The following is a 25764-nucleotide window of genomic DNA, read 5'->3' on the forward strand; positions in this document are numbered from 1 at the left end:
TTCCCAGCAACTGCCATTCAAAAGCATTACTCCCTCCAACGGCGGGGAGCAGTTTATATAGCCAGTGTGGCTAATAGCCACCGAGTAGCCCTGCAAGAAAACGTGATTAAACCCGCACTCAGTCAAAAGCAGAAGCCTAGTTGCTCCTCCGTCCCGCCCCCATCCTTTCTCTGTAGAAAGTCTCGGAATATAGGCACCGGTCTTGTCAATCTGCATTTTTGGCGCTACGGTTCCGCGAGCGACCGCCATTTTAGCTAAGGGCACCTGTCGCTTTCCGAAGTCGGGCGGAGAAAGAAAGAAAGGGTGGGAGGAGCCAGGCGGGATTGGCCGAGCCGCCGCTGTCGTCATCGAAGGGCTGCTTCCTGTTGAGCAACTGCCGGAGGCCGGAGGCTCGGCTGGGTCTGCAGGTGAGAGTGCTGGGAGGATGGGCGCACCTGCGACGACCGGGGGGAGCCGGTGGGGGGGGGGGACGTTTTCGTTTCCTGAGGGGCGGGGCGACGTTGGGGGTTGGGGGGCAGGCCTAGGGCAGAAGGGGGCAGAGGGGGCTCCCTTGCCCGGGTGGGTTTCATTCCAGCTCTGGCTGGCAGGCAGCAGAGCCTGGGGTGGGAGTAGGTGACAGTGCCTTGGGTTGGCAGGCTCAGCTAGGGGCCTCTGGGTGCTCGCCCTTTGGGGTGCTACCGTGGCCACTCTGGGCTTTCAAAACTTCCCACTGCCCTGGAGAGGGTGCCCCAAGGCATGTGCAGACTGCCCCCCACCCGCCAAAAGGGAACACGGCTTTATTTTTGGGAAACACTGCACACCTTGTCACAGGATTTGCTTGGTGAAAAGGGGTGAAGAAAGGGAGTAGAGGCTGCCAACTGTTCAATCTTTTTTTTGGGGGGGGGGTGAAGTCTGGAAAACTCTTCTAGATTTTACGGGAATTTTCCGAGCTTCGCCTTTGGTTAGGTGTTTTTTTGTTTTTGAGGCTTTGTCCAACAAGCAGATGCCAAACAGATGAACGACGATTTGACTTTTAGAAGGCATCTGAAGGCATCTGAAGGCAGGGAAGTTTTCAGTGGTGGATGTTTTATTGTGCTTTGAATATTTTGTTGGGAGTCTACCCAGAGATGGGTTGCATATTTATCATTGTTATTATTCTTAATGATAGTAATAATAATAATTAATAAAGGCCTTTGCTTCTGATGATCAGGCGCCCATGTTTTCAAGCTCTTTTCTGTCCAGGGAGTGGAACTGTGTTCCCTATCCTGCAGTTCTGTTTCGTCAGCCAGGATCTGTTCCAGTCCCCTTGCTTTCCATGTCCCTATTTCTATTCCCCATTCTGTGTTTGTGTTTTCAGGCAGAGTAGATGTCATCTGGGCAGGCTACGGAGCTACCATTGCCCCTAAACTTCCCTACTTTATTCAGCCTGCACTGGGTGTGTGTTTAAAGATTTGATAATTGCATTTCTGGATTCCAGTGTGCTTTTTAAAAAAGACGGCTCTGATCCCAGGAGAGTGCAAGTCTTGTTTCCGCAGAGAAGCAGTGGCAAAAGAATGAAGTAAAGACAGGTTAGGGAACCTGCAGCCCTCCAGATGTTAAACTACAGCTCCTATCATCCCTGAATGTTAGCAGTGCTGGCTGGGACTGATGGGAGATGGCGTCTTTCCACATCTGGAGGCCCACAGGTTCCTCACCATTGAACTAAGTGAACAAGTTTCTGTAGGCTCAATTTACAGACTTAAAAAGTGATGCGTCAATTACTCTGAAGCAGATTGGTCTCAAAGCAAAACTTCGGATGCAGCAGGCCTACACTGGCTCCCAGTACATTTCCGAGCACAATTCAAAGTGTTGGTACTGAACTTTCAAGCCCTAAATGGCTTTGGCCCACTATATATTTCCACCCCCATCGTTCTGCCCAGACACTGAGGTCCAGCTCTGAGGGCTTTCCGGTGGTTCTCTCAGTGCAAGAAGTGAAGTTACAGGGAACCATGCAGAGGGCCTTCTCAGTGGTGGCACCCACCTTGTGGAAGACTCTCCCATCAGATGTCAAGGAGATACAGAATTACACAACTTTTAGATGACACCTGAAGGCAGCCCTGTTCAGGGAAATTTTTTAATGTTTGCAGTTAATAATCATGTTTTTATATTTGTTGGAAGCTACGCAGAGTGGCTAGGCAGCCCAGTCAGCTGGGCAGGGTACTACTACTGCTGCTGCTGCTGCTGCTGCTGCTGCTACTACTACTACTAATTTGAAGACTGTTTCAAATTTGATTTGTGCAGCTAGTTAGGAATCTTTCCTGTGGAACAATATAGAAAGAAAACCTTGTTGTTGTTTTATATATAAAAAATGCTTTCTCTTTTTTTTCAGGAGAGGGGGGCACCTCCAGTCGTGTCCCACCATGTCTGGGATTGGGAACAAACGGGTGGCTTCGGAGGCCAGTCCCTCCGGACCTCCGGAGAAGAAAGCGGGTGTCGAAGACTCGGGAACCACAGTGGAGACCATTAAACTTGGTGGCGTCTCCTCAACGGTTTGTATCTCTTTCTGCAGTGGTCTTCTCCATTTCTTAACAAATCTGCTGAATGGAATTCCAGTTCCCACTTTTGGGCTCCCATCAGCTCCTGTGGGATAAGCTCCGTTTGCTAGCTGGGAGGTCTGAGGCCTAGTTCTTTTTGCAATCGCAAACCTATTTTTGGGCTGCAGGCTGCAAGTGAGGGCCGGTGGACTCGCTGCCCACTAGCCATGCTGACTGGGCCTGATGGGAGTTGGAGTCCAGCAGTATCCAGAGGGCCACCCTGTTTTACTTGACTGGCTACTCTGTAATCCAAGCCAATTTTTAAAAAAATCTCTGCGCATTGAAAACAAACAAAAGCTACCATGCCTAGAGCTGGAGCCTTTCTTCCTGCCATGTTAATTTTCAGTGCTCAACGTGAATGAGCTTGTCTTTTAATTCCCCATTGTCTTTTAATTCCCCATTCTCCTGGTCTGGAAGAAAAAATGCCTTATGCCAGTTGTCTCCTGCTGTCAATTCCTCTGCAGCCAAATCTACTGTCTCAGAGGGAACTTAGTTGAGCCTGAGTATTGTGGTAACTAGGGACGCGGGTGGCGCTGTGGGTAAAACCTCAGTGCCTAGGACTTGCCGATCGCATGGTCGGTGGTTCGAATCCCCGCAGCGGGGTCCGCTCCCGTTGTTCGGTCCCAGCGCCTGCCAACCTAGCAGTTCGAAAGCACCTCTGGGTGCAAGTAGATAAATAGGGACCACTTACCAGCGGGAAGGTAAACGGCGTTCCGTGTGCTGCGCTGGCTCGCCAGATGCAGCTTGTCACGCTGGCCACGTGACCCGGAAGTGTCTGCGGACAGCGCTGGCTCCCGGCCTATAGAGTGAGATGAGCGCACAACCCTAGAGTCTGGCAAGACTGCCCGTACGGGCAGGGGTACCTTTACCTTTATTGTGGTAACTGCTCTTGGCGTGATTTCAGGAAGAACTGGACATCCGCACCCTCCAGACCAAGAATCGGAAGCTGGCAGAGATGCTGGACCAGCGGCAGGCTATCGAGGATGAGTTGCGGGAGCACATAGAGAAGCTGGAAAGGCGGCAGGCCACGGACGACGCTTCGCTGCTGATTGTCAATCGCTACTGGAGCCAGGTGTGCCAGGGTCTGCCTCTCTCAGTCCCATTCTCTTTCCTGCTGCTTGTCTCAACCCCCTTGAAAATTGAGCGCTATGTGTTTCTTCCCCCTCCCCTTCAGTTCGACGAGAACATTCGCATCATTTTGAAGCGCTACGACTTGGACCAAGGCCTCGGTGACCTTCTGTCGGAACGGAAAGCCCTGGTGGTGCCGGAACCGGAACCTGATTCGGACAGTAACCAGGAGCGCAAAGAAGAGCGGGAGAGAGGTGAGAATGGTGGCTTAGGAGCGGCAGTGCGGATGTTCTCTCCCGGTGTGGAAAATTCTGAACTGGAAATAACTCCTGTGAAAACCTTGGCAATCTCTATAGTGTAATTTACCCCAGAAAATGTAAGTTTTCTAGAACCTAGAGCCATTTTGCCTTGTGGGCCTGTGGTGAGTGGGGCAAGACGCAATGAATTCGACTTCTCCCACTGAAAGGTTGTTGTTGTTGTTTAGTCATTTAGTCGTGTCCGACTCTTCGTGACCCCATGGACCAGAGGACACCAGGCACTCCTGTCTTCCACTGCTTCCCACAGTTTGGTCAAACTCATGCTGGCGGCTTCGAGAACACTGTCCAACCATCTCGTCCTCTGTCGTCCCCTTCTCTTTCTGCCCTCAATCTTTCCCAACATCAGGGTCTTTTCCAGGGAGTCTTCTCTTCTCATGAGGTGGCCAAAGTATTGGAGCCTCAGCTTCACGACCTGTCCTTCCAGTGAGCACTCAGGGCTGATTTCCTTCAGAATGGAGAGGTTTGATCTTCTTGCAGTCCATGGGACTCTCAAGAGTCTCCTCCAGCACCATAATTCAAAAGCATCAATTCTTCGGCGATCAGCCTTCTTGATGGTCCAGCTCTCACTTCCATACATCACTACTGGGAAAACCATAGCTTTAACTATATGGACCTTTGTTGGCAAGGTGATATCTCTGCTTGTAGGTTGCATTATTGCCTGCAAATGCCAGAGATTCCCACATCTCTCCAGTCTCCCTCCAGGCGAGAAAGAGGCGTTGTCTCTGGTCTAAGGACACCTTCCAGCCAGGCAAAAGCACTCAAGTGGGATAACAGGCTGGTTGGGGGTCTGGCCTGGCTGAAGAGAGAGTTCTGGAGGGCTGCATTTAGCCCTCTGGGCTCGAAGTTCCCTAACTCTGCCCTAGAGAGTGACACAGTATGTTTATTTTATTTGTATTTAGTACACAAACACTGGAAGCTTGCCCAATGTTTTATTTGCATCTGGCATTCATTCAATGCAACAGGAAAGCAGTGGGAAATATTTGCTGCTGCTGCTTCCTCCTGTCAGGTAAAAGGTAAAGGTAAAGGGACCCCTGACCATTAGGTCCAGTCGTGGACGACTCTGGGGTTGCGGTGCTCATCTCGCTTCATTGGCTGAGGGAGTCAGCATGACTAAGCCGCTTCTGGCAAACCAGAGCAGCGCACAGAAACGCCGTTTACCTTCCCGCACACTTTGATGTGCTTTCGAACTGCTAGGTTGGCAGGAGCAGGGACCAAGCAACGGCAGCACACCCCGTCGCAGGGATTCGAACTGCCGACCTTCTGATTGGCAAGCCCTAGGCTCTGTGGTTTAACCCACAGTGCCACCCGTGTCCCTTCTCCTGTCAGGTAGCTCTTTACAAATCAGATGGTTATGAGCTCAGGGAGGTGGGGATGATAACTGCCCCATTTAGGTTTCAAGGCCTTTGGGTGGTTGACATCAAATGCCCTTTTAAAATGTATCCGGAGGGGGTTATTGGGTTGCTTTTGTTTTTATTTTGTGATTTTATCTTGTGAACCACGCTGAGACCCATGGGTATAGGGCAGTATACAAATTTAATTTTTTTAACAACAACAAGGAGCGCAAAGCTGTGTCCTTTCATGGCTGGGCATTATTTCTTATCATTTCGTAGGAGAGATCTTTGAGCCGGCCTTCTCTTTCCTGGCTACGCTGGCCAGCAGCACCAGCGAGGAAATGGAATCTCAGTTGCAGGAGCGCGTCGAGTCTTCTCGCCGGGTCGTCATGCAGATTGTGACCATGTACGATAAGCTCCAGGAGAGGGTGGATGCGCTCTCCCAGAAGCTGAACAGCGGAGGTATGGGATGCTCCCGAAATATATATATCGTTTTTGAGGGCTTCATTCTCAAAAGCAGTTAATAAATAACTTGGAAGAAAATGAGTCTCACAGTAGACAAATGCTACCACTGTTGTGGTTCTCCTTGTGTCAAATTTTAGATTGTATGCTCCTCGGGGCAGGGGCCTAGTCTTTTAGTTCCTGGAGGTTTGGCCAGCAAGCCAGACTGGTAGCCGCCCCTCTTTCCTCGTGATTAGTTTCATCAGGTGTTCCCTATTGTATGGCTTGATGAGAGTGGTAGATGCTGTTGAGAGCTAACCCTGTTCTTAGTGGGTCCGCTGCTGCTTGCTTGCTTTTTTCAGTGCAGAACCCTTCTCTCTACATTTCCGCAGCATTTCTGTGGCTACCTCTGCTATGCCTCCACATCTGAGCATGAAGGAACAATAGCAGGATGCTGAAACCTTGAACCTTGGGGGCTGGATTCAGCTGCCTGGTTTCATTAGTAGAAGTCAATGCAAGCCTCCCCCTGCCTTTCCCCATGTGTCCTCTGCCACCCCCCAATAGACTCTGGAGAACTCCCAGAACGATGTGTGAGGTGAGGAAAGCAGATATTGTTCCATTGGGCAGACAGAAAAGCTTGAGCTGACAGAACAGTCTCCCAAGTGCTGTGTTGAATTCCGCCCCACAAATCTGATGCGAGATCACTGGGCCTTGCTTCCCACACTTTTGAAACCTGTCGTTAACTATGAGGGCAAAAGCTTGCTTTGAAAAACAAAACCCGCCAATATTCTAAGGGTGTTGAATTTGCATAGTCAGTACTGAGTTTTGCACAGAATACGCCCAGGCCCGCTAGCTTCCGAAGTTTTTTTTTATAGTAGCATTCCAAAAGCCTTTCTTCCCTCAGATGTTTCTCTGATGGAAGAGGCTCTCCAGGAGCTGAACTCCTACCTGGCAAACGAGAACAAGCGACTGCAAGAACTGGCTGATTTACTCCAGGAAAAGCATCGCACTATGTCTCAGGAGGTAACGAGGAGAGGATCAGGGAAGTTTTTAATGTGTGACATCTTAGTGTATTTTTGATCTTTGTTGGAAGCCGCCCATAGTGGCTGGGGAAACCCAGCCAGATGGGCGGGGTACAAGTAAATAATAATAATAACTATTATTATTATTATTATTATTATTATTATTATTATTATCTGCAGTGCTGTAAACCGGGTAGCAAAAAAAAATGTGGTTGACAAAGTTGCAGGGTTTCAGCATGTAGAGATGTGTGTGTGTGTGTGTGTGTGTGAGAGAGAGAGAAAGAGAGAGAGAGAGAGAGAGAGAGAGAGAGAGAGAGTTGGGTGTGTGGCTTAACTTGACCAAGGAAATGCCATGGCCAGGTAAACTGATGCTGCCCCCCTGAGGCTTTTAAGCTGAGAGAGTGTAACTTGCCCAAGGCTGTCTAGCGAGGAGCACGTAAGCCACCGCAGCAACTCTCCATTCTGTCCACTGCGTTTTCTTTCCATGTGGAGTCGAAAGGAAGCACTGAGGCTTCTGGGAAGAGGGAGGGGAACATCTGCTTGCCTCAGCGTGTGGGAAGTTAAGTTGAGGCCAGCGATGGCCAAACCTGGCCCTCCAGCTGTTTCAAAACTACAATTCCCATCATCCCTGACCACTGGTCCTGTTGGCTAGGGATGATGGCAGTTGTAGTCCCAAAAAACAGATGGAGGGCCAAGTTTGGCCATCACTGGTCCAGGCAGTCAGTTGTTCTCTGAGCTATGATAAAAACCGTTTCTTGCGCTTTCTCGTTCTCCTCTTTGCCCCTGTTCCTTTGCCTGCAGTTTGCTAAATTGCAAAGGAAAGTGGAGATGGCGGAGTCTCGCGTGTCTGTGCTGGAGACCATGATTGACGACCTGCAGTGGGACATCGACAAGATCCGCAAGCGGGAGCAGAGGCTGAACAGGCACCTGGCAGATGTCTTGGAGCGGGTGAGACTCAGCACCCCTGGGAACAGCTCCAGGGTTGTAGCAGCCCTGGAAGGTGTGGGCAGGGACCGTAGCTCCATGGTGGAGCATCTATGTCTTGCACACAGGATTGGTCCGGGTTCAATCCTCAGCATCTCCAGGTGTGGCCAGGGGAGACCCCTGGCCGAAACCCTGGAGAGCTACTGCCAGTCAGTGCAGACCGTCCTGAACTAGATGGATCAACGACCTGACTCAGTGTATGGGGGCTTCCACTGTTAATTGTCGGAAGGAGGAAACGCCTAGCGAGCGTTGTCCTTATTTTATTTTTAGATTTGTATCCCGCTTGTTTGGGACCATTGTCTCCAACCCGGCTCTCGGTGCTTAAGAAATTGCACGTTGAAAATAAAACTACTGTGTCTTTTGCAGGTGAACTCAAAAGGGTACAAGGTGTATGGAGCTGGAAGCAGCCTGTATGGGGGTACAATCACAATCAACTCTCGGAAGGTAAACCTTGAGACTTTGCACACGGGCAAGCATAGAAGTAGCAGTGGTGCGAATGAGGCTTTCAGCAACTGGCTCCTTTCCCTTTCTCTCTTTTGCAGTTTGAGGAGATGAATGCCGAACTCGAGGAAAACAAGGAGCTTGCCCAGAACCGCCTGAGCGAGCTCGATAAGTTGCGTCAGGATCTTGAGGAAGTGACCACGCAGAACGACAAGTTGAAGGTACCAGGGAGGGAAAGCATTTTCCATGTTCCTGATAGTCAAGGAATACCTCCCCCACCCCGTCCGGCACTCTTAATTCTTGCAGACTCTAAAATTAAATTTTAATTAACAATTAAAAAGGCAGGATGGTGATAATAATAATGATGATGATGATGATGGAAGCCATTTCTAGTACTTCCTGGCGGCCTGCGTGGGTGAGGCTAGTCCAGGGGCAGGAAACCTGCCCGCTGACGATCTGGGAATCAGCGTATTTTTACATGAGTAGAATGTGTCCTTTTATTTAAAATGCATCTCTGGGTTATTTGTGGGGCATAGGAATTCGTTCATTCCCCCCCAATATAGTCCAGCCCCTCACATGGTCTGAGGGACGGTGGACCGCCCCACGGCTGAAAAAGGTTGCTGACCCCTGGGCTAGTCCCAAGCCTTAGAACATTCCACTGTCCTAGGAAGATGCTCCCTATTGCAGTTCTGGTGGCTCATCACAAGGGGCAGCATCACCTGTTTCAGTCCAGGTGGCTTCTTGATTAGGACAGGTAAATGTTGTATGTCGAGTGATGCTTCAGCCATGCCAGTGGAGGCAGAGCTCTCTAGCCTAGAGATGGTGTGTGTGTGTGTGTGTGTGTGTGTGTGTGCGCGCGTGTGCGTGCTGCTGGAATACAACATCCATCAGCTCTAAGCATTGACTATGCAGGCTGGAGCTGATGGGATTTGGTGTCTGAGAACCTCTGGAGGGCAACAGGCTCCCCATCCCAGCTTTTTAGCTCATTGGAAGGAGGAAAGGTAAACATTAAGTCATGGGTAGGCAAACTAAGGCCCGGGGGCCGGATTTGGCCCAATCGCCTTCTAAATCCGGCCTGCGGATGGTCCGGGAATCAGCTTGTTTTTAAGTGAGTAGAATGTGTCTTTTATTTAAAATGCATCTCTGGGTTATTTGCAGGGCATAGGAATTTGTTCACCCCCCCCCCAAAAAAAATATAGTCTGGCCCCCCACAAGATCTGAGGGACGGTGGACTGGCCCCCTGCTGCAAAAGTTTGCTGACCGCTGCATTAAGTGATCTCCATAGGTGGGGTTCAGCAGATCCTTTCATGAATTTCTTTTTCAAGATAACATGTTTTACGCATGACTTGGATACAGTTTGGGTGAGGTGTCTAAAACCGTGCCTCTCTTTGTTTTATTGCCCTGGCTCCTCAGAAGCTGCTTGTTTGAAATCAACACGCTGTGTTTCAAAATCCATAGATTCCACACCCCTCCCTTATGAAGCGAGTGTTTCCTTGCAACTGTAGAACGATTTTTGATGCAGTGCTTCCACTTTCTGGCCGTTTAAGTACACTGCAGACATTTGGAATTCGCTCCGCTCTTTTGCATAGTGTTGAGTGCAGTTTTTGTTTCTGCCGTGTGTCACGGGGCACCATTTTCTCTTTTGCCTCCCCACCCCCTGTTCTGTGGCCCCCTGCCCAGGTGGACCTGAGGCGGGCAGTGGAGGAGGTGGTGAAGGAAACCCCAGAGTACCGCTGCATGCAGTCCCAGTTCTCCGTTTTGTACAACGAGAGCCTGCAACTGAAATCTCAGCTAGACGAGGCCCGAACGCTTCTTCACGGCACCCGGGGTACCCACCAGCGCCAGGTGGAGCTCATTGAGGTAACGGCTTCCTCCCCTTGTTTCCTCTCTTTCCTCTCACTTTCCCTGGGGTGGATCATGGCAGTTGGCACCTGCACTAAACTCACTGCTGGACAAAAAAATAGTGGTGCAATTGATTTCCGACAATCACACAGAGTGTGAACAAGACTGAGCGTATGTGTTGGGGGTAGGGGGCTCGTTTAGTTTCCCTGCACACAGGTGGTGTAGTAACAATAAAGGTTTATTTATTATTATTATATGACAAAGAGACTCTAACAATGAGGTGTTTGTAGAAGAATGGAAACCCTTTTCGTATTTCAGTTGTACCTTGCATCCCAAACGCCATGGTACTCAGACGGGTTTGGCTCCCAAACGCCGCAAACCCGGAAGTAAGTGTTCCGGTTTGCAAATGTTCTTTGGAACCCGAACGTGCTATGGGGTTTCCGCGGCTTCCGGTTGGCTGCAGGAGCTTAGTGTGATACTGAATCACTCCGGCCGCTTACAGTGACACACCCGTCCTCCCTCGAAGTAAGGGTCTGTGGATGTTCAGGAATTATTAAGAAGAGGGAAGCTGGAGGAGAACTAGCTGCTGCTGTTGGGTCCTTAACCCAACATGCACGGCATAAGAAGAGGATCTGCAACCCTTTCTCTCAGCATCTTCTCATCCCGCAGCAAGAGGGGGCTGCTGCTGAAGTCAGAGACATCGAGGCTGAAATCTCTCTTTCTCTTTCTCACCAGCGGGATGAAGTCAGCCTGCACAAGAAGCTGCGAACAGAGGTCATTCAGCTCGAAGACACCCTTGCTCAGGTCCGCAAGGAGTACGAGATGTTGCGGATAGAGTTTGAGCAGACGCTTGCCGCTAACGAACAAGCAGGTGACTTGAAGTCGGGTTGTGCACAGAGGCACTCGGGTTTTCCTTGTTGGGCACCTCTCTTGGGGAAACATCCACAGTAGCTGAGCTGCAGCCAGGTTAGCCTCACCTGTGCAGATAATCTGAGCACTGTGCACCTCTTGGGTATTACCGTACTGTTCCGTGTATAAGACTATGTTCTTTTCTTTAAAAATCATGCTAAAAAGTGGAGGTTGTAGTGCACAGGCTGGATGTTTGATTGGTTACTGCTGCGGCTGTCAGCGGATATTGTGCGTGTCATTGGTTGCTGCATCAATGGATGGTGACGCTCCGGCAGTTGGGCGGGTGATTGGCAGCTTCTGCCGGTGATGGGACAGATGGGAGGCGGATTTTGCAACGTGGGCAGATGGGTGACTTTTGGCAATCCTCCACAAAAAAAGCTTAATGACTCTGTGCCATCTCCCCCCATTTTCTTTGAGTCCCCCAAAATAGGGGTGGTCTTATACACGGGGGCGTCTTATACACGGAAAAGTACAGTAAGTCCTCTTGTCTTAAAACCTTCGTGATCTTTCAGGTAAGCCCTGAGCATGTGGCTAATCAGGGATCCCCTTTTTCTAGTCAGGAACTTGCCCGAGAGCTCTCTGCCTTAGTTTTCCCTGTCTTGAGCCACTGTGATCACAAGATCACCATATTTTTCGCTCTATAAGACACACCAGACCATAAGGTGCACCTGGTTTTTGGAGGAGGAAAACAAGAAAAAAAAAATTCTGAATCCCAGAAGCTGGAACAGCAAGAGGGATCTGGCTTCTGGGATAGCCGTGCGAAGCCTTTTCAGGGCAGCGGGATGAAGGCAGGACAGCAAGCGGGGCTCCATTCCTCCTCCCACTTCGCAGGAGAGGTGCTTCGCTGAAGGGGCACTACGCAACTCTTCCTCTTTGCGCAGCGCCATTTGCTCCATAAGACGCACTCACATTTCCCCTTACATTTTAGGAGGAAAAAAGTGTGTCTTATGGAGCGAAAAATACGGTAAACTCTGTATGGTTGCAGATTTTTAAATACCGCTACCGCAGACCTCTGATAGTCTGAGTTTCGTCTTTTAAAGCCGTGTTTCTCAAACTTGGGTCTCTAGCTGTTGTTGGACTACAACTCCCATCGGCCCTGACCAATGGTCCTGCTAGCTACAGATTTCTTTTGAGAATTATTAGGGACAGAGCTACCTAAATTGTATAGAAATTTATTTATGTATGCTACTGCAGTGGCAAGAATGTTACTTGCCCCAAAGTGTAAAGAAGCAGAAGTCCCAGAAAAAGAAAAATGGATACAAAAGCTTATGGAATATGCAGAAATACCGGAAGAATAAGAAATCAAGATAACAAACTTTTTATAAAAGAGTGGAAATGGCTTATTGAATATTTACAGATAAATTGTAAACAGCTAAGAACATTAGCAGGATTAATGTAATAACCTGCAGTTTTATATGTGTGTATATTTACGGTAGATAAACAAACGAGCAAGTTAAATGAACTTGGATATGCAGAAGATATTTAAAAAAATAATTTAAGGAACCGCAGAAAGGGGGAAGGAAGTCAAAATTTGGAAATGTTAGATTGGTTGTGAAACGAATGAAACGTATAAATTTGAAAAAATATTTTAACCCCCCCCCCAAAAAAAGCTGGAGACCCAAGTTTGATAAACGCTGCTTTTAAGGAAAAAAGGAAGGGACTGGTTATACATGGAATGAATCAATACATCTAAGTTGTATGGCGGCCGAGTAACTGGGAAGCGAGATTCCATGCATTTTGGTGTCTTCTGCAGGGTCTCATTCTTGGCCGCTCTGACAACTGTGCATCAGGGGCAGGGTGCCTGTGACCCTTCAGATATTGTTGGGCTCCAGCTTCTGTCTCCTGGATTGTAGCTGGGCTTGATGGCAGTTGGAGTCCATCCATGCCGTACAGTCATTGCCCTTCATTAGGTTGGAGACAGTCAAGGCCTTTTTCGGTCCGAGGAACACATTCCTTTCTGGGAAAATTTCTAGGGGTCCGTATACCACAGGTGGGTGGGGCCAAATACAAAAGCGAGCAAAGCAACACGTGCAATTTTTGTTTTAGTTTGTTTTACTTATTCGTTTTGTTTTATTTATTTATTAAGTTTGCATGCCGTCCTCCTTGCAAAGATCTCAGGGTGGATCACAGCAAAACACACACAATTTTTCCTTTGTACAGTAGGTTAGTTAATAATAATAATAATAATAATAATAATAATAATAATAACTTATTTATTTATTTATTTATTTATTCATTCATTCATTCATTCATTCCTCGCCCATCTGGCTGGGCTTCCCCAGCCACTCAGGGCAGATTCCAACAAAATATTAAAATACAAGTAATGCATCAAACATTAAAAACCCTCCCCTAAACAGGGCTGCCTTCAGATGTCTTCTAAAAGTCAGGTAGTTGTTTATTTCCTTGACATCTGTTGGGAGGATGTTCCACAGGGCGGATGCCACTACCGAGAAGGCCCTCTGCCTGGTTCCCTGTAACTTGGCCTCTCGCAGTGAGGGGACTGCCAGAAGGCCCTCGGCGCTGGACCTCAGTTTCTACACGTATACTCACACACCCCTCTCTGTCCTCTGTCCAGGAACTGGCGAGAGATGTAGCTTAGAGGGAGAGGGAGTGTGGTCTAAGGAGAGTGCCAAGGGCCAGATAGAAAGGCCTGGAGGGCCACACTTGATCCTGAGGTTCCCCTTCCTTAGACTGGACCAGCTGGGGGAAAATCTCCTGAAAGGAAGGCCCCTTCTCAGGTTCTTTTGCAACCGATCTAGAAGAGCTGGAAGATCTTACTGTATCTTGGCTCTTCCCATGTGATGGTCTTCACGCAGGTCCTATCAATCGGGAGATGCGGCACCTCATCAGCAGCCTCCAGAACCACAACCACCAGCTGAAAGGGGAGGTCCTGAGATACAAGCGGAAGCTGCGGGAGGCACAGTCTGATCTGAGCAAGGTAAGGGAGGTGGAGAAGCCGATGAGACAAGTGAGAAGGTGGGAAGTGAGACGGTGTCTTTTTAGGGCGGGTTTTTTTAAAATAGCATATGTGAGTGACAGAAAAGGGGGCAAGGCCTCTTTTTCAATGGAGCTTACCCTCAGCAGTTTTTGCGAGCATGCATTATACTGTATATCTATATATTTCTATACCTATATGCACACTCTCTCTCTACATGAGTAATCAGGGTGTTCTTTTTCAAGTTCCTAAAAAGGGCTTTCATTAATGTTGAAGGCTTAATGTATCCTTAATGAAGGATTAATGTATTTTTCGTCTATAAGACGCCCCCATGTATAGGACACCCCCTATTTTGGGGGCCTCGGATTTAAGAAAACAGGGGGAGATGTATCCATGTATAAGATGCCCCCTAATTCTTGACATTATTTTTTAGGGGAAAAAGGCTAGTCTTATACACAGAAAAATATGGTACATAGTTTTATATAAATATGTTTTACGGTATTTTATGCATTGTGATTTGCTGTTTTATTGATTATTGATTAGCAATTATTTATTGTAATTTATCATTCTTCATCATAGTTCTTTGCTATTAGAGTCTAATGCATTATTGAATATTGCTTTATTTGATATAAGTTGTTTATTTAAGGTTTATTGTGACTTTTTCTATTGGATCAGATAGTTACTATTAATGTTTGATATTTCATTATGTTTCTATATGTGCTGGAAGCCGACTAAAGTGGCTGGGGCAACCCAGCCAGATGGGTGGGGTATAATTTTTTTAAAAAAATTATTATTATTATTATTAAGAGGTCGTGCTAAACTATTGAACAATAATGAGTGTGGTAGAGAAAGCCAAACCTATTGATAGCATAAGAGAGAGAGAAACACAAAGAAAAACAATCCATATGGGCACTTTAAAAATTATATTTGTGCTCAGCACACAATCACTCCAAAAGCACATTGTGCTCCCACCCTCTTCTCAAAGCTCTGTCCTGGATGTGCCAGAGCAAGGGTGTCAAGGGTGTCCTTGTCTTTCCAGTCAAGTCCAAGGGCAAGAGAAGCCCATAAACAACCCTGATGGGAAAGTATTCCATGTAAGTTTGGGGGGGAGGGGGTCATAGCTTATAGGTATAGACCACCTGTGTTGCATGCAAAAGGTCCCAAGTCCTGGCATCTCCAAGTCGGGCTGGGAATGCCCCTATCCGAAATCCTGGGTGGCGGTTGCCAATCAGAGTAGACAGCACCACATTGGATGAACCGGCGACAGAAGGCAGCTTTTGCATGTTCTCATGCGTGCGCATGTCCCGCTGTTCTGCAGACTCGTTCCCGCAGCGGGAGCGCCCTCCTGCACTCCCAGTCCAGCACCGAGGACCCCAAGGAGGAGCCGCTGGAGATCAAGCAGGACGCCGACGACCCTTCTTCTTCCCAGGGCTCTGCCTCCAAGGGCCCTGCCGAGGACGCGCTGGAGAGCAAAGCGAAACGGGACGAAGAGGAACGGGAGCGGGAGCGGCGGGAGAAGGAGCGGGAGCGGGAGAAGGAAAAAGAGAAAGAGAAGGAGCGGGAACGGGAGAAGGAGAAGGAGAAAGAGAGGGAGCGGCAGAAGCAGAAGGAATCTGAGAAGGAGAGAGAGTTCAGTAAAGACAAGGACAAGGGGAAGCACGACGATGGCAGGAAGAAGGAAGCCGAGTTGGTCAAGCAGCTGAAGTCGGATCTAAAGTAAGATGGGCGCAGTTTGCTCTTTGGTGGTTGGATCATTTGGCAGTATTGTTGGTGTACAGCTGTACCTTCCAGAATCCGTTCTGGAAGTCTGTTCAACTTCCAGAACGTTCAGAAACCAAAGTGTGGCTTCGGATTGGCTGCAGGAAACTCCTGAAGCCAATCGGAAGCCACGTCGGATGCTGGGTTCCAAAAGAACGTTTGTAAACCAGAACACTCACTTCCAGGTTTCAATACAGTGGTGCCTTGCAAGACGAAAAGAATCCGTTCCGCGAGTCTCTTCGTCTAGTGGTTTTTTCGTCTTGCGAAGCAAGCCCATTGACGGATTAGCGGATTAGCGCTATTAGCGGCTTTTAGCGGCTTAGCGGATAAGCAGATAAGCGGCTTAGCGGCTTAGAAAAAGGGGGGGAAAGGAAAAAAACCCCACAGGAACTCGCAAGACATTTTCGTCTTGCGAAGCAAGCCCATAGGAAATTCGTTTTGTGAAGCACCTCCAAAACGGAAAACTCTTTCGTCTAGCGAGTTTTCCGTCTTGCGAGGCATTCGTCTTGCGGGGCACCACTGTATTTTGGGAGCCGGTTTGTTCGGGAGCCAAGGCATTTGAGATCCAAGGTACAACTGTTCTGTTCTGTTGGTGTGGCTGTTTCCGGCGTCCTACATATCTGGATCTCAACAGGTGGCCGCAAGGCTCTGAATTGTCGTGCGGCTGTTGTGCCTAGCTAGCCTGTTCCAAATTTCATGAACTTACATAACAAAGCTGCAGTCTTAACCCCGCTTGCTTGGGAGTGAGCCCCATTTAAGTCAGTAGGATGCGCTCCTGAGTAGGCATGGTTAAGTTTCTGCTGGTAGTAAGCCAGATGATGTTCATGGATTTGCTAGGAGCCCTCTGGGGCTGTTTCTCAGCTGTCAGCACTAGTCTTTGGGCTGTGTGGATGTGTGCAGCACATGAGGCCAAGTGAGCTTTCTTACCCAGTTCAAGGACAAGAACCATCACATACATAGTGACTGTCTCCCTCTTAGGATTCGCGAAAAGGTATCCCCCATTGTTTAATGTGCCGGCCTGGGTGGTTGCAATCTCTCTTCTCTGGGCCATTGGGCCTCTCATTGTCTGAAGCTCTCAGTCACTGAGAAACAGTTCTTGCACACTCCCTCCTGGGCATTCCAGTTCTATTTTATTTTATCTGACAAAGTTATAATCATAAATAAATAAGAATAAAAATGTTCACCCCACCACCGAGACCATTCCATTGTAACTATCCAACCTCCCAGAATTCAACACCTCTTGCGATGGTTTGATCTCTTTCCATTTTAACAGTACAAATTCAACAAACACCCTCCATATCTCCACAAAATCATTTTTCTTGCATATTCCCCGTCTTACCTTAATGGCACATGTTAATTTATCATTAACAGCTATATCCCACACCTCTTTATACCATTATTACATTTTATATTCTGCTTGCCCCTTCCACTTCCTAGCTATCGTAATTCGTGCAGCTGTCAATAAATTTGTGAACAAGTCCTTCATAGCCTGTGATCCTTCCACCCCGTCGTAAATTGATAGTAATGCTACCTCTGGACTTTCGGTCAGCTTCAACCCAGCGATTTCCGTTATCTCCTTAAACACCTTTTGCCAGAAAAATTGTGAGCATCCAGTTCTGACCATAGATCGCCCAGCTCGAGAACTGAATTGTTCTCGTTCAAAGATACAGAACACATTTGGATTGAAGTTTCCCTATTTTGCACCCAATACATGCCTACTCAGAGTCCCACAATGAGATGGCAGGAAGCAGTTCTTGATTTGAAGCAGACCATATCTTATGCTGTTTGGCCTTAGCTGCATTCTCACTTTCCTTTTTCAATATATTCAGGAAGGCTCAAGAAAGCCAGAAGGAAATGAAATTGCTTTTGGATATGTACCGCTCAGCCCCAAAGGAGCAGAGAGACAAAGTCCAACTGATGGCTGCAGAGAAGAAGGCCAAAGCTGAGGTAATTGTGCCTGCCATTGCCCAATTTATTTTATTTTACTTATCGAATTTGCATGCCACCTACCTTTTGTCTGAATAGCTCAGGGCAGCAGTTCACAGCATCAAAATACAAAACAAAAACACAAAATGCATAATAAAAACAAGTCTTTCTGGAACTGTGGAACTGGAAGGGACCGCAAGGGCTATCTAGATCCTGAATATGTGGCCCCCTGGACAAGAACGAAACAAACCCCTCACCGCCCGCACCCAACAAACACAATTAAAAGGACATAGAATGTCATCCAGCCCATGGCCTGTTGGAAGAGGAATGTTTTTGCCTGGCACCTAAAGACGTATCATGAAAGCACCAGGCAAACTTCCCTGGGGAGATTTCCACAAACATGGAGCCACGAACTGAAGAAAAGGCCCCTTCTTGTGTTGCCATCCTCCGAACCTCTCGTGGGGGGGCACACGAAGAAGGGCCTCAGGTTATGATTTCAGGGTCCCAAGTAGGTTCATATGGAAAGAGGCAGTCCTTGAGGTATTGTGGTCCTGAGCCTTTGAAGGTTTTGTGGGTCAAAACCACCACTTTGAGTTGGGCCTGGAAACTAATGGACAGCCAGTGGAATTGGGCCAGGATCGGTGTAATATGCTCAAACTGACTGAGCAACCTGGCCGCTGAATTCTGTACCAGCTGAAGTTCCAAGTTGTCTTCAGAGGCAGCCCTACGTATAATGCATTGCAATAACTCAACCTAGAGGTTACCAAAGCATAGGTGACAGTAAGGCTATCCCTGTCTAGATAGGGATATAGCTGGGTCACCAGCCAAAGGCACTCCACACCACTGAGGCAAGAGCAAAGGATCCAGACCCCCAAGCCACGTACCTTCTCCTTCGGAGGGAGTGTAACCCCATCGAGAGCAGGCAACCTCCCATCCACCCAATCGGTGTTTATATTCTGTTCTCCCGTTCCTCATGGGGCTTCTTAGGCTCTCAGCAGCATAGTAACCTGGGACAGCACTTGGACATTTCCTCCATAGACTTTTGAAGGCGGGGCTGGGGAAGCAGTGACCTCCAGATATTGCAGCTTCCACCACCAGTGGCCATGTTGACAGGAGCTGATGGGAGTCGCAGTCCAACAGCATCCATTTGGACGGCCACAAGTCCACCCCCTCCCACTTAAGGTCCATTGCTGCAAAGTCCTCCCCACTTTTTGCGAAACGCAAAGGGTTCTGTGGAGGGTAGCGCTCTGCCTTAAAGCTGCATTGTGGACCTGGGGAAAACTTGATGCCTCACCAAAGTTTAATTCCTTGAAAACCACATGTATCCTAGACAAATTTCCTCCGGGAGGTGATGGCCAAAGGTTGGTAGTAGCTTTTTGTGGCCTTTTAAAAAATCCCTTTCCTGGTTATTATTTTTTCAACAAAACAACAACGCCACAAACTGTATAAGTATAAAACCAAATTTACTAGAATAATAGCTAGAATAGAACAACAAACATACTAAGGTGCCATGTGCAAGACAAAGCCTGGAGATACTGTAAACATGGATGGATAAATATACAACTGTATCTTAACAAGTTACATGTGCAGTAACCACTATACAGACTGGATAAATGGTTCTGTTGTTTGAATTGTTACAAGTCTATCTCTATTCTAGCTATTATTCTAGTAAATTTGGTTTTATAATTATAAGCCAGTTTGTGGTGTTGTTGTTTTGTTGTATTATTATTACTGTCACCACATTTCATACTTTGTGTATATACTTATTATTTTTTCAACCCAACCTCCTTTTCCTGACCTACTTTTTGCCAGTTGGAGGAGCTGAGGCAGAGGGTGAAGGAACTGGAGGACAAGGAGAAGAAAGAGAGCAAAAAAATGGCAGACGAGGACGCTCTTCGGAAGATCCGGGCTGTGGAGGAACAGATAGAATACCTGCAGAAGAAACTCGCCATGGCTAAGCAGGTGAGGAGTGTTAGAGAGAAAGTTTCTGTATAAAAATAGGAAGAGATAAAAACAACGAGTTTATTTTTCCAAAAGGCCTTTCAAAATAAAATAGTGAATATAGTCTTCTATCCTTGCGGTAAATCTGCAGTACAAAAAAACAAAACAAAAAAAAAGGCCTTGCCCATCTTTATAAATCTGTGTTCACACATTACATTGTCCATTGGTTGTACATGGCGAGTTTATACGTTATCGCCATATGCCAGATTCTACAAAACCATTTTGCTTTTTTTAAAAAAAACCTAATACGTTGAAATCAATCTTTTAGCTGCAGTCAGGAGTTTAGTTACCACTTCTACATCTGTACTCTCTACTCACTCTTCTAGATAATTTATTGGATTTTTTTTTTTGGGGGGGTGGATTCCAACTATGTGATTTGCTTTTATATAGTCCAAAGTATGATTGCAGTAAAAAAATTTTTTATCTTGTTATGTTTCCTGAAAATATGAATATAAAATGTGTGTGCTATACCACATCTCCCACAGTAAACATGAGCCAGACTATACGTGTTTCAGTTTATGAGGGGTCAAAGACAATTGGTGTCAGGTTTTGTGGTAATGATCTCTTAGATTTATTGCTTACTAATATTTTCCCCTGTTTTATTGCCAGTCCAGCCCCAAACTCTGCCCTGTGTATTAATCTCCAGATCTTTCACCCATTTTTTTTTTTTAATGCTTGTTTTCTTCCTTTCTTGAAAATTTCAAAGAGGAACTCATAAATATGTCTGTGGCCATGCTTGCTGGGGCTGGTGGGAGTTCAGGAGCACCCCCCCCCCCCGGTGGAAAGGGAAGGGTTGAAAGTACAGCCTCGTTTCCCCATTGGTTGCTCTGCCGTTCTTCCAGGAAGAGGAGGCGCTGCTCTCCGAAATGGACGTGACGGGCCAGGCCTTTGAGGACATGCAGGAACAGAACATCCGCCTGATGCAGCAGCTGAGAGAGAAGGACGACGCCAACTTCAAGCTCATGTCGGAGCGCATCAAATCCAACCAGATCCACAAGCTGCTGAAAGAAGAGAAGGAGGAGCTGGCAGACCAGGTGCTCACCTTAAAGACACAGGTGAGTGGGGAAAGGGGAGTTGGACAGGAGGAGCAAAGGGCTCAGTGCCTGGGGTTCAGAATTCAGTTTCCTGAATACTTCACCTGTCGCCTTCAAGAAAAAGCAAGGTTTTCTTTTAGGGTCCCCCCCCCCATATTTTCCAAATTTATACATTTCATTAGTTTTACAGTCAATTTAACATTTCCAAATTTTGACTTCCTTCCCCCTCTTTCTCTGGTTCCTTAAATTTGTTTTTTTAATATCTTCTGCATATCCATTATGCTCATTTATTTATCTTCTGTAAATATATACTGTTATAAAACTGCAGGTTATTATATTATTCCTGCTAATGTTTTTTATCAGTTTACAATTTATCTGTAAATATTCAATAAACTATTTCCATTCTTTTATAAAAAAAAGTTAGTTATCTTGATTTCTTATTTTTTTGGTAATTTTCGCCATTTCTGCATATTCCATTAGTTTTTGTATCCATTCTTCTTTTTCTGGGACTTCTGCTTATTTCCACTTTGGGGCAGGTAACATTCTTGATGGCTGTGATGAGCAGAATGGATAGCTCAGTTGGTTAGAGTGTAGTGCTGATGATGCAGAGGTTGCAGGTTCGATCCCCGTATGGTACAGCTGCATATTCCTGCATTTGGAGGGGGTCAGAGTAGATGATCCTCAGGGCCCCTTCCAACTCTGCAATTCTGTGATTCTGTGTTCTTGCCTCTTGAAGGTGGATGCCCAGTTGCAAGTTGTACGCAAGCTAGAGGAGAAAGAGCATCTCCTGCAGAGCAACATTGGCACAGGAGAAAAGGAGCTGGGCTTGCGAACCCAGGCCCTGGAAATGAACAAGCGGAAGGTAAGCTCGAAAAGACTGCCTGCGCCTGTGTAGGCCTGTAAGATTACTGAGATCATCGGGGGGGGGGGGGGGTTTGGGGGCCCCACAACCTGCGGAATATCATAGGGCAGTGACTCAAAACCAGGCATTATCCATCATTGCCCTTGCATTGTGGAATGCCCTTCCTATTCCATATGAGAAGCCTTATCCAAGAAGGTGTGTTTTCATAGATGTCATGTGAAGACACATCTTTTTGCCCAGGCTTTCTCTGACCCATAAGATTGGACCCTGTTATTCTGGCATTTCTGCTTCTGTAACAGCTGTTTTTAGTGGCTCTTATATTGCATCTCTGTTTTTATGGTACTGTTGTATTTTCATATGCCGCTTAGATATTTAAAATGTTGAGTGGTCTAGAAATGCTTTTAAATTAATTAATGGAAACAAATAGGCATAAGTTGCTTACCGTATCAATATGGTGGTTATTGCACCAAAACCCATTGGAGCTGTTCATGAAGCTCAATTACTGATCTTGGACCAGTCCCCCACCACCCACAGGGCCGTTTGCGATGTTAAATGCAGGTGGGCTCATATAGTGCCTTGTGCTATTTTGGAGGAAAGGCAGAATATCGCTGTAAGGAATACAAGTAAAATGAAAAGCAGCATTATTTATTAGAAAGCGTATCTCGCCCTTTACATTTAAGAAAGCTAGCGATAAAGTAAGACAAAGCAGGAACCCATGGCTGCAAAAGAACATAATAAAAACACCCAATAGGCAGAAGGAAACCAATAAAGCAAACTGCAAGCTGAGCAGAGGAGCAGCTATCCTCAAAGCCAGATGAAACGCTGTGAAAAGCCCGAGGGGGCCAGGGGCTCAGTTTGCCTGGTGCCTGGAAGGTAGTTACGAAGACACGCCGACCGGCTTCTTTCTCTCTGAACTGCAGTGGCTGTGTGAGTCCTTTGAACGCTTGCCCCATCATTAATACAAAGGGATGGTTATTTTATTTGATCTCCCTCCAGGGGGAAGCCGCTGAGAAATCCCAAATAATGCCGTAATTAGGACACAAAACCAGATTATACATACCCCTCTGGAGTTGTTTGTTTGTTTGTTTTTCCCAAAAAGCCCCACACACCACACCAAACCAGTGGCCACAGAAAGATTTGATGAAGACCAAAAGGGGCAGCGGATGAAAGGAAGAGTGGAACTTCAAAGGGATAACGAGCAGGGCAGCCAGATGAAAATAATTAGCTCGGCGGAGTTTTCTGGGAGGGATAAGTGATGGGAGAGTAACAGGGAAGCAGAGCAAGCAGTGGGGTCAGAGGTCAGGAGGAGAGGAGGGGGTTGATGATGATAGTGATGAGAATCCCTTGGAAGGGTTCCCTCCCCCTGAAGAAATGGCACTGGTGGGAATGGGCACTGCTGCACCAGCCAAACAACAACAAAAAGAGGCATGCAGTTTGGTTTCTGGCTACTCCATCACCTGCTCTTGGTTGGTATATGTGGGCACAGTGTGGAGATGAGAATGATCCTGCTGGGACACACCTCCCTGCCTGTTGGCCATGCTGGAGAAGCTGGAGGCATTTGGTCCTGTGATATCTGGAGGACCTCAGGCCTTCTGTTAACCCATCCAGGTTATTCTTGGCTCCTTATCTGTGGCTATTTCTGTGCTGCACCTTAGTGCAGCCAGAATAATAACCTGCTCGATTTTACCCTCCAGGATCCCCCCCCCTCTTTTGACTCTTAAATCTTCCCTTTGAAGATTTTGCCAAAGCAAAGCCTGAAAGCTTTGCTGCCTTTGAGTAGGGAGCTGTGAGCAAAAAGGTCTGCAGACGCCTTTTAAAAGTGGGAAGTGCAACAACAGGTTGACGCTCTGGGCTGCTTTTCTCCATCCCTGCAAGGTCAGCAGCTGGCCAGAAAGAGAGAGAGAGGAGCTTTCATTGTTTTGCACTTCAGGCTATGGATGCGGCCCAGCTGGCTGATGACCTTCGGGCGCAGCTGGAGCTGGCGCAGAAGAAGCTGCACGACTTCCAGGATGAGATTGTGGAGAACAGTGTGACCAAGGAGAAAGACATGTTCAACTTCAAGCGAGCCCAGGTACCCGGCGGGCGGCTTTGGCTACCTTGGGCCCAATCTGCCTTTGTTTCCATTCATATTAACTCAAAGTTCCTGCCTCTTTCTCTTTGCCAGTGCTTTGGTTTGCACCTTCTCTGAATGGTTGCCCTCCATCGCCATGGCTCAACTTCAGCTGTTTTCCATCACTGTTTTTCTCCCTGGTCGTTGCTGGTTGTGAATCCCTACTTAAGAAGAATCTCTACGTAGGAAGTTGCCATGTGTTGACTCAGACACTCGGTCTGCTCAGCAGAGCGTTGTCCACACATACTGATGGCAGCTGCCTGGGATTCAGGCAGGGCACATGCCCAGTCCTGCCAGGAGATGCCAGGGATCAAAATGGGGACCTTTGCATTTGAAAAATGTGCTATAGTGAGCACTGAAGACTCTTGTCTTTGTCCAGCAATATCTTCCCAACTGGCCAGTCAAATCCTCTAGGAAGCACATTTGACATCCCTCACTTCCTGAAGCCGGAGCTTCATGGTCACATTGCTCTGCCTCATCCAAAATATCTAAGCTAATCATGTATCATACCAGTATGTTTTGAATGTGTGTGATGCGTCCTCCCTTGTGAAGAAGCCCCCCACCCCAGTTTTTTAAGGAAAATGGGCAGAGCTTGCAAATTTACACCTGGGAGCCTTTTGCAGCTCTTAGGAGAGAAGGTGCTGGTCCTAATGACATGTATTTGGCTAATGTTCCCCTGCAGGAAGACATCTCGAGGCTGCGGAGGAAACTGGAGACTACCAAGAAACCTGACATGGTCCCCAACTGCGACGAGATCCTTATGGAGGAGATCAAAGATTACAAGGTAGGCAACGGGATGCTAACGTCCCCACTTGGAGGATGGATTTGGGCTGAGGCAGATTAGCATTGGAAGTAGACCCCAGTTAGCAGTGCCCAAGGGACTGTGGCTGGGACATGGCAGCAGTTCTGAGCTAATAGCAGGAGAGAACCCTCTGACACTTTGGGGCAATCAGAGGTGAGGAACTGGTGGCCTTCCAGATGTGACTCCGCCCCTCATCTCCCATCAGACCCAGGGATGATAGGAAAGAGTTGCCGTCCTAGCAACATCTGGAGAGCCACGGGCTCCCCACCCTGTTGTAAACAATATGGTCCTGGCGGCTGCTCCCAGTCACCAGTCTAGCTGCCGCATTCTGGATTACTTGTAGTTTCCAGGTCACCTTCAAAGGTAGCCCCACGTGGAGTGTATTTCAGTAGTCCAAGTGGGAGATAACCAGGGCATGTACTACTCTGGTGAGATAATGCGCAGTCAGGTGGGGTCTCAGCCAGTGTACCAGGTGGAGCTGGTAGACAGTGTGAGTCTCCACAGAGAGCTGCGAGTCCAAAATGACTCCCAGGCTGCGCACCTGGTCCTTTAGGGCCACTGTTATTCCATTCAGGACCAGGGAATTTTCTTAATGTTTAATGTTTAATTATGTTTTTATATATGTCGGAAGCTGCCCAGAGTGGCTGTGGAAACCCAGTCAGATGGGCGGCGTACAAAGGAATTATTGTTGTTGTTGTTGTTGTTGTTGTTGTTGTTGTTGTTGTCGTTAGCCTCGGCATCAGCCAGGTGTACCTTAAACGATGCCTCTTCCTTTCCCAAGGGCCGCCTGACCTGCCCCTGCTGCAACATGCGCAAGAAGGATGCTGTGCTCACCAAGTGCTTCCACGTCTTCTGCTTTGAGTGCGTGAAAACGCGCTACGACACCCGGCAGCGCAAGTGCCCCAAGTGCAACGCTGCCTTCGGGGCCAATGACTTCCATCGCATCTACATTGGCTGAGCCTTCCGAGTTGCGGGAGGCCAGAGAGCCCTCTCTTGCTGCCAACCACCATATTAATTTCCCATCAGCAGGCTGGCTACTGCCCCTCTCTTTCACCGATTTTCTTTTCTTTTTGTAATGGCAGATCCCTTTTTTGCTGGAGGGTACAGCTGGGTTATTGTTAATTTTTTTTTTGTACTCTTGGTTTTTGTTTTTTTTAATCTTCAGGGGGTCCCTCCCCCCACTGGCTTTTCCTTTAGGCACAGCCCAGCCACCAAGCCAGTCATCAGCTGTTGCCTGTGCCTGTTATAGATGGTTGTTGTGGAGACACGGTGTATGCTTTCGGCCTTGATGTGAATTGGCCTGTGGCTTAAACCAAACAACAACCTTAAAACTGGGAAGTTGGCTTGGAAGTAGTTTTCATCAAGCTTTCTCATCGCTTTAAGTTCCTTTACTTTCTAATAAAGGAGAAAACTGTTCTTCCCGGTCAAA

The 25764-nt window shown here is 47.5% G+C and overlaps 1 protein-coding gene across 4 annotated transcripts; it reads left to right on the top strand.

Annotated features, from left to right (window-relative positions):
- Window positions 1–293: 293 nt before the first annotated feature.
- RNF20 (ring finger protein 20) lies at window positions 294–25764 on the top strand. Of its 4 annotated transcripts, none has more exons than XM_081844883.1 (20): window positions 294–407; window positions 2348–2507; window positions 3457–3624; window positions 3727–3874; window positions 5548–5730; window positions 6614–6732; window positions 7533–7679; window positions 8082–8159; window positions 8258–8377; window positions 9837–10016; window positions 10734–10869; window positions 13724–13845; window positions 15161–15558; window positions 17430–17547; window positions 19339–19488; window positions 20370–20582; window positions 21298–21423; window positions 23354–23494; window positions 24216–24317; window positions 25117–25764. In XM_081844883.1, the coding sequence occupies exons 2-20, from the start codon at window positions 2379–2381 to the stop codon at window positions 25291–25293; spliced, it is 2955 nt and encodes a 984-aa protein (XP_081701009.1). In that variant the 5' UTR covers window positions 294–407; window positions 2348–2378; the 3' UTR covers window positions 25294–25764. The 4 variants fall into 4 exon arrangements, with proteins under 4 accessions (XP_081701009.1, XP_081701010.1, XP_081701007.1 ...); XM_081844884.1 differs by having other exon boundaries at window positions 15272–15558; XM_081844881.1 differs by having other exon boundaries at window positions 3457–3874.

The sequence above is a fragment of the Podarcis erhardii genome (assembly GCF_964252035.2).
Source record: "Podarcis erhardii genome assembly, chromosome: 17".
NCBI classification, from domain to species: domain Eukaryota; kingdom Metazoa; phylum Chordata; class Lepidosauria; order Squamata; family Lacertidae; genus Podarcis; species Podarcis erhardii.

Bases quoted from the DNA above. Each gene is read 5' to 3' on its own strand.
- RNF20 (XM_081844881.1), top strand. From the start codon at position 2,379: ATGTCTGGGATTGGGAACAAACGGGTGGCTTCGGAGGCCAGTCCCTCC. The intron at 17,548-19,338 runs GTAATTGTGCCT...ACTTTTTGCCAG, and splicing joins AGAAGAAGGCCAAAGCTGAG to TTGGAGGAGCTGAGGCAGAG. The intron at 20,583-21,297 runs GTGAGTGGGGAA...TGCCTCTTGAAG, and splicing joins TGCTCACCTTAAAGACACAG to GTGGATGCCCAGTTGCAAGT.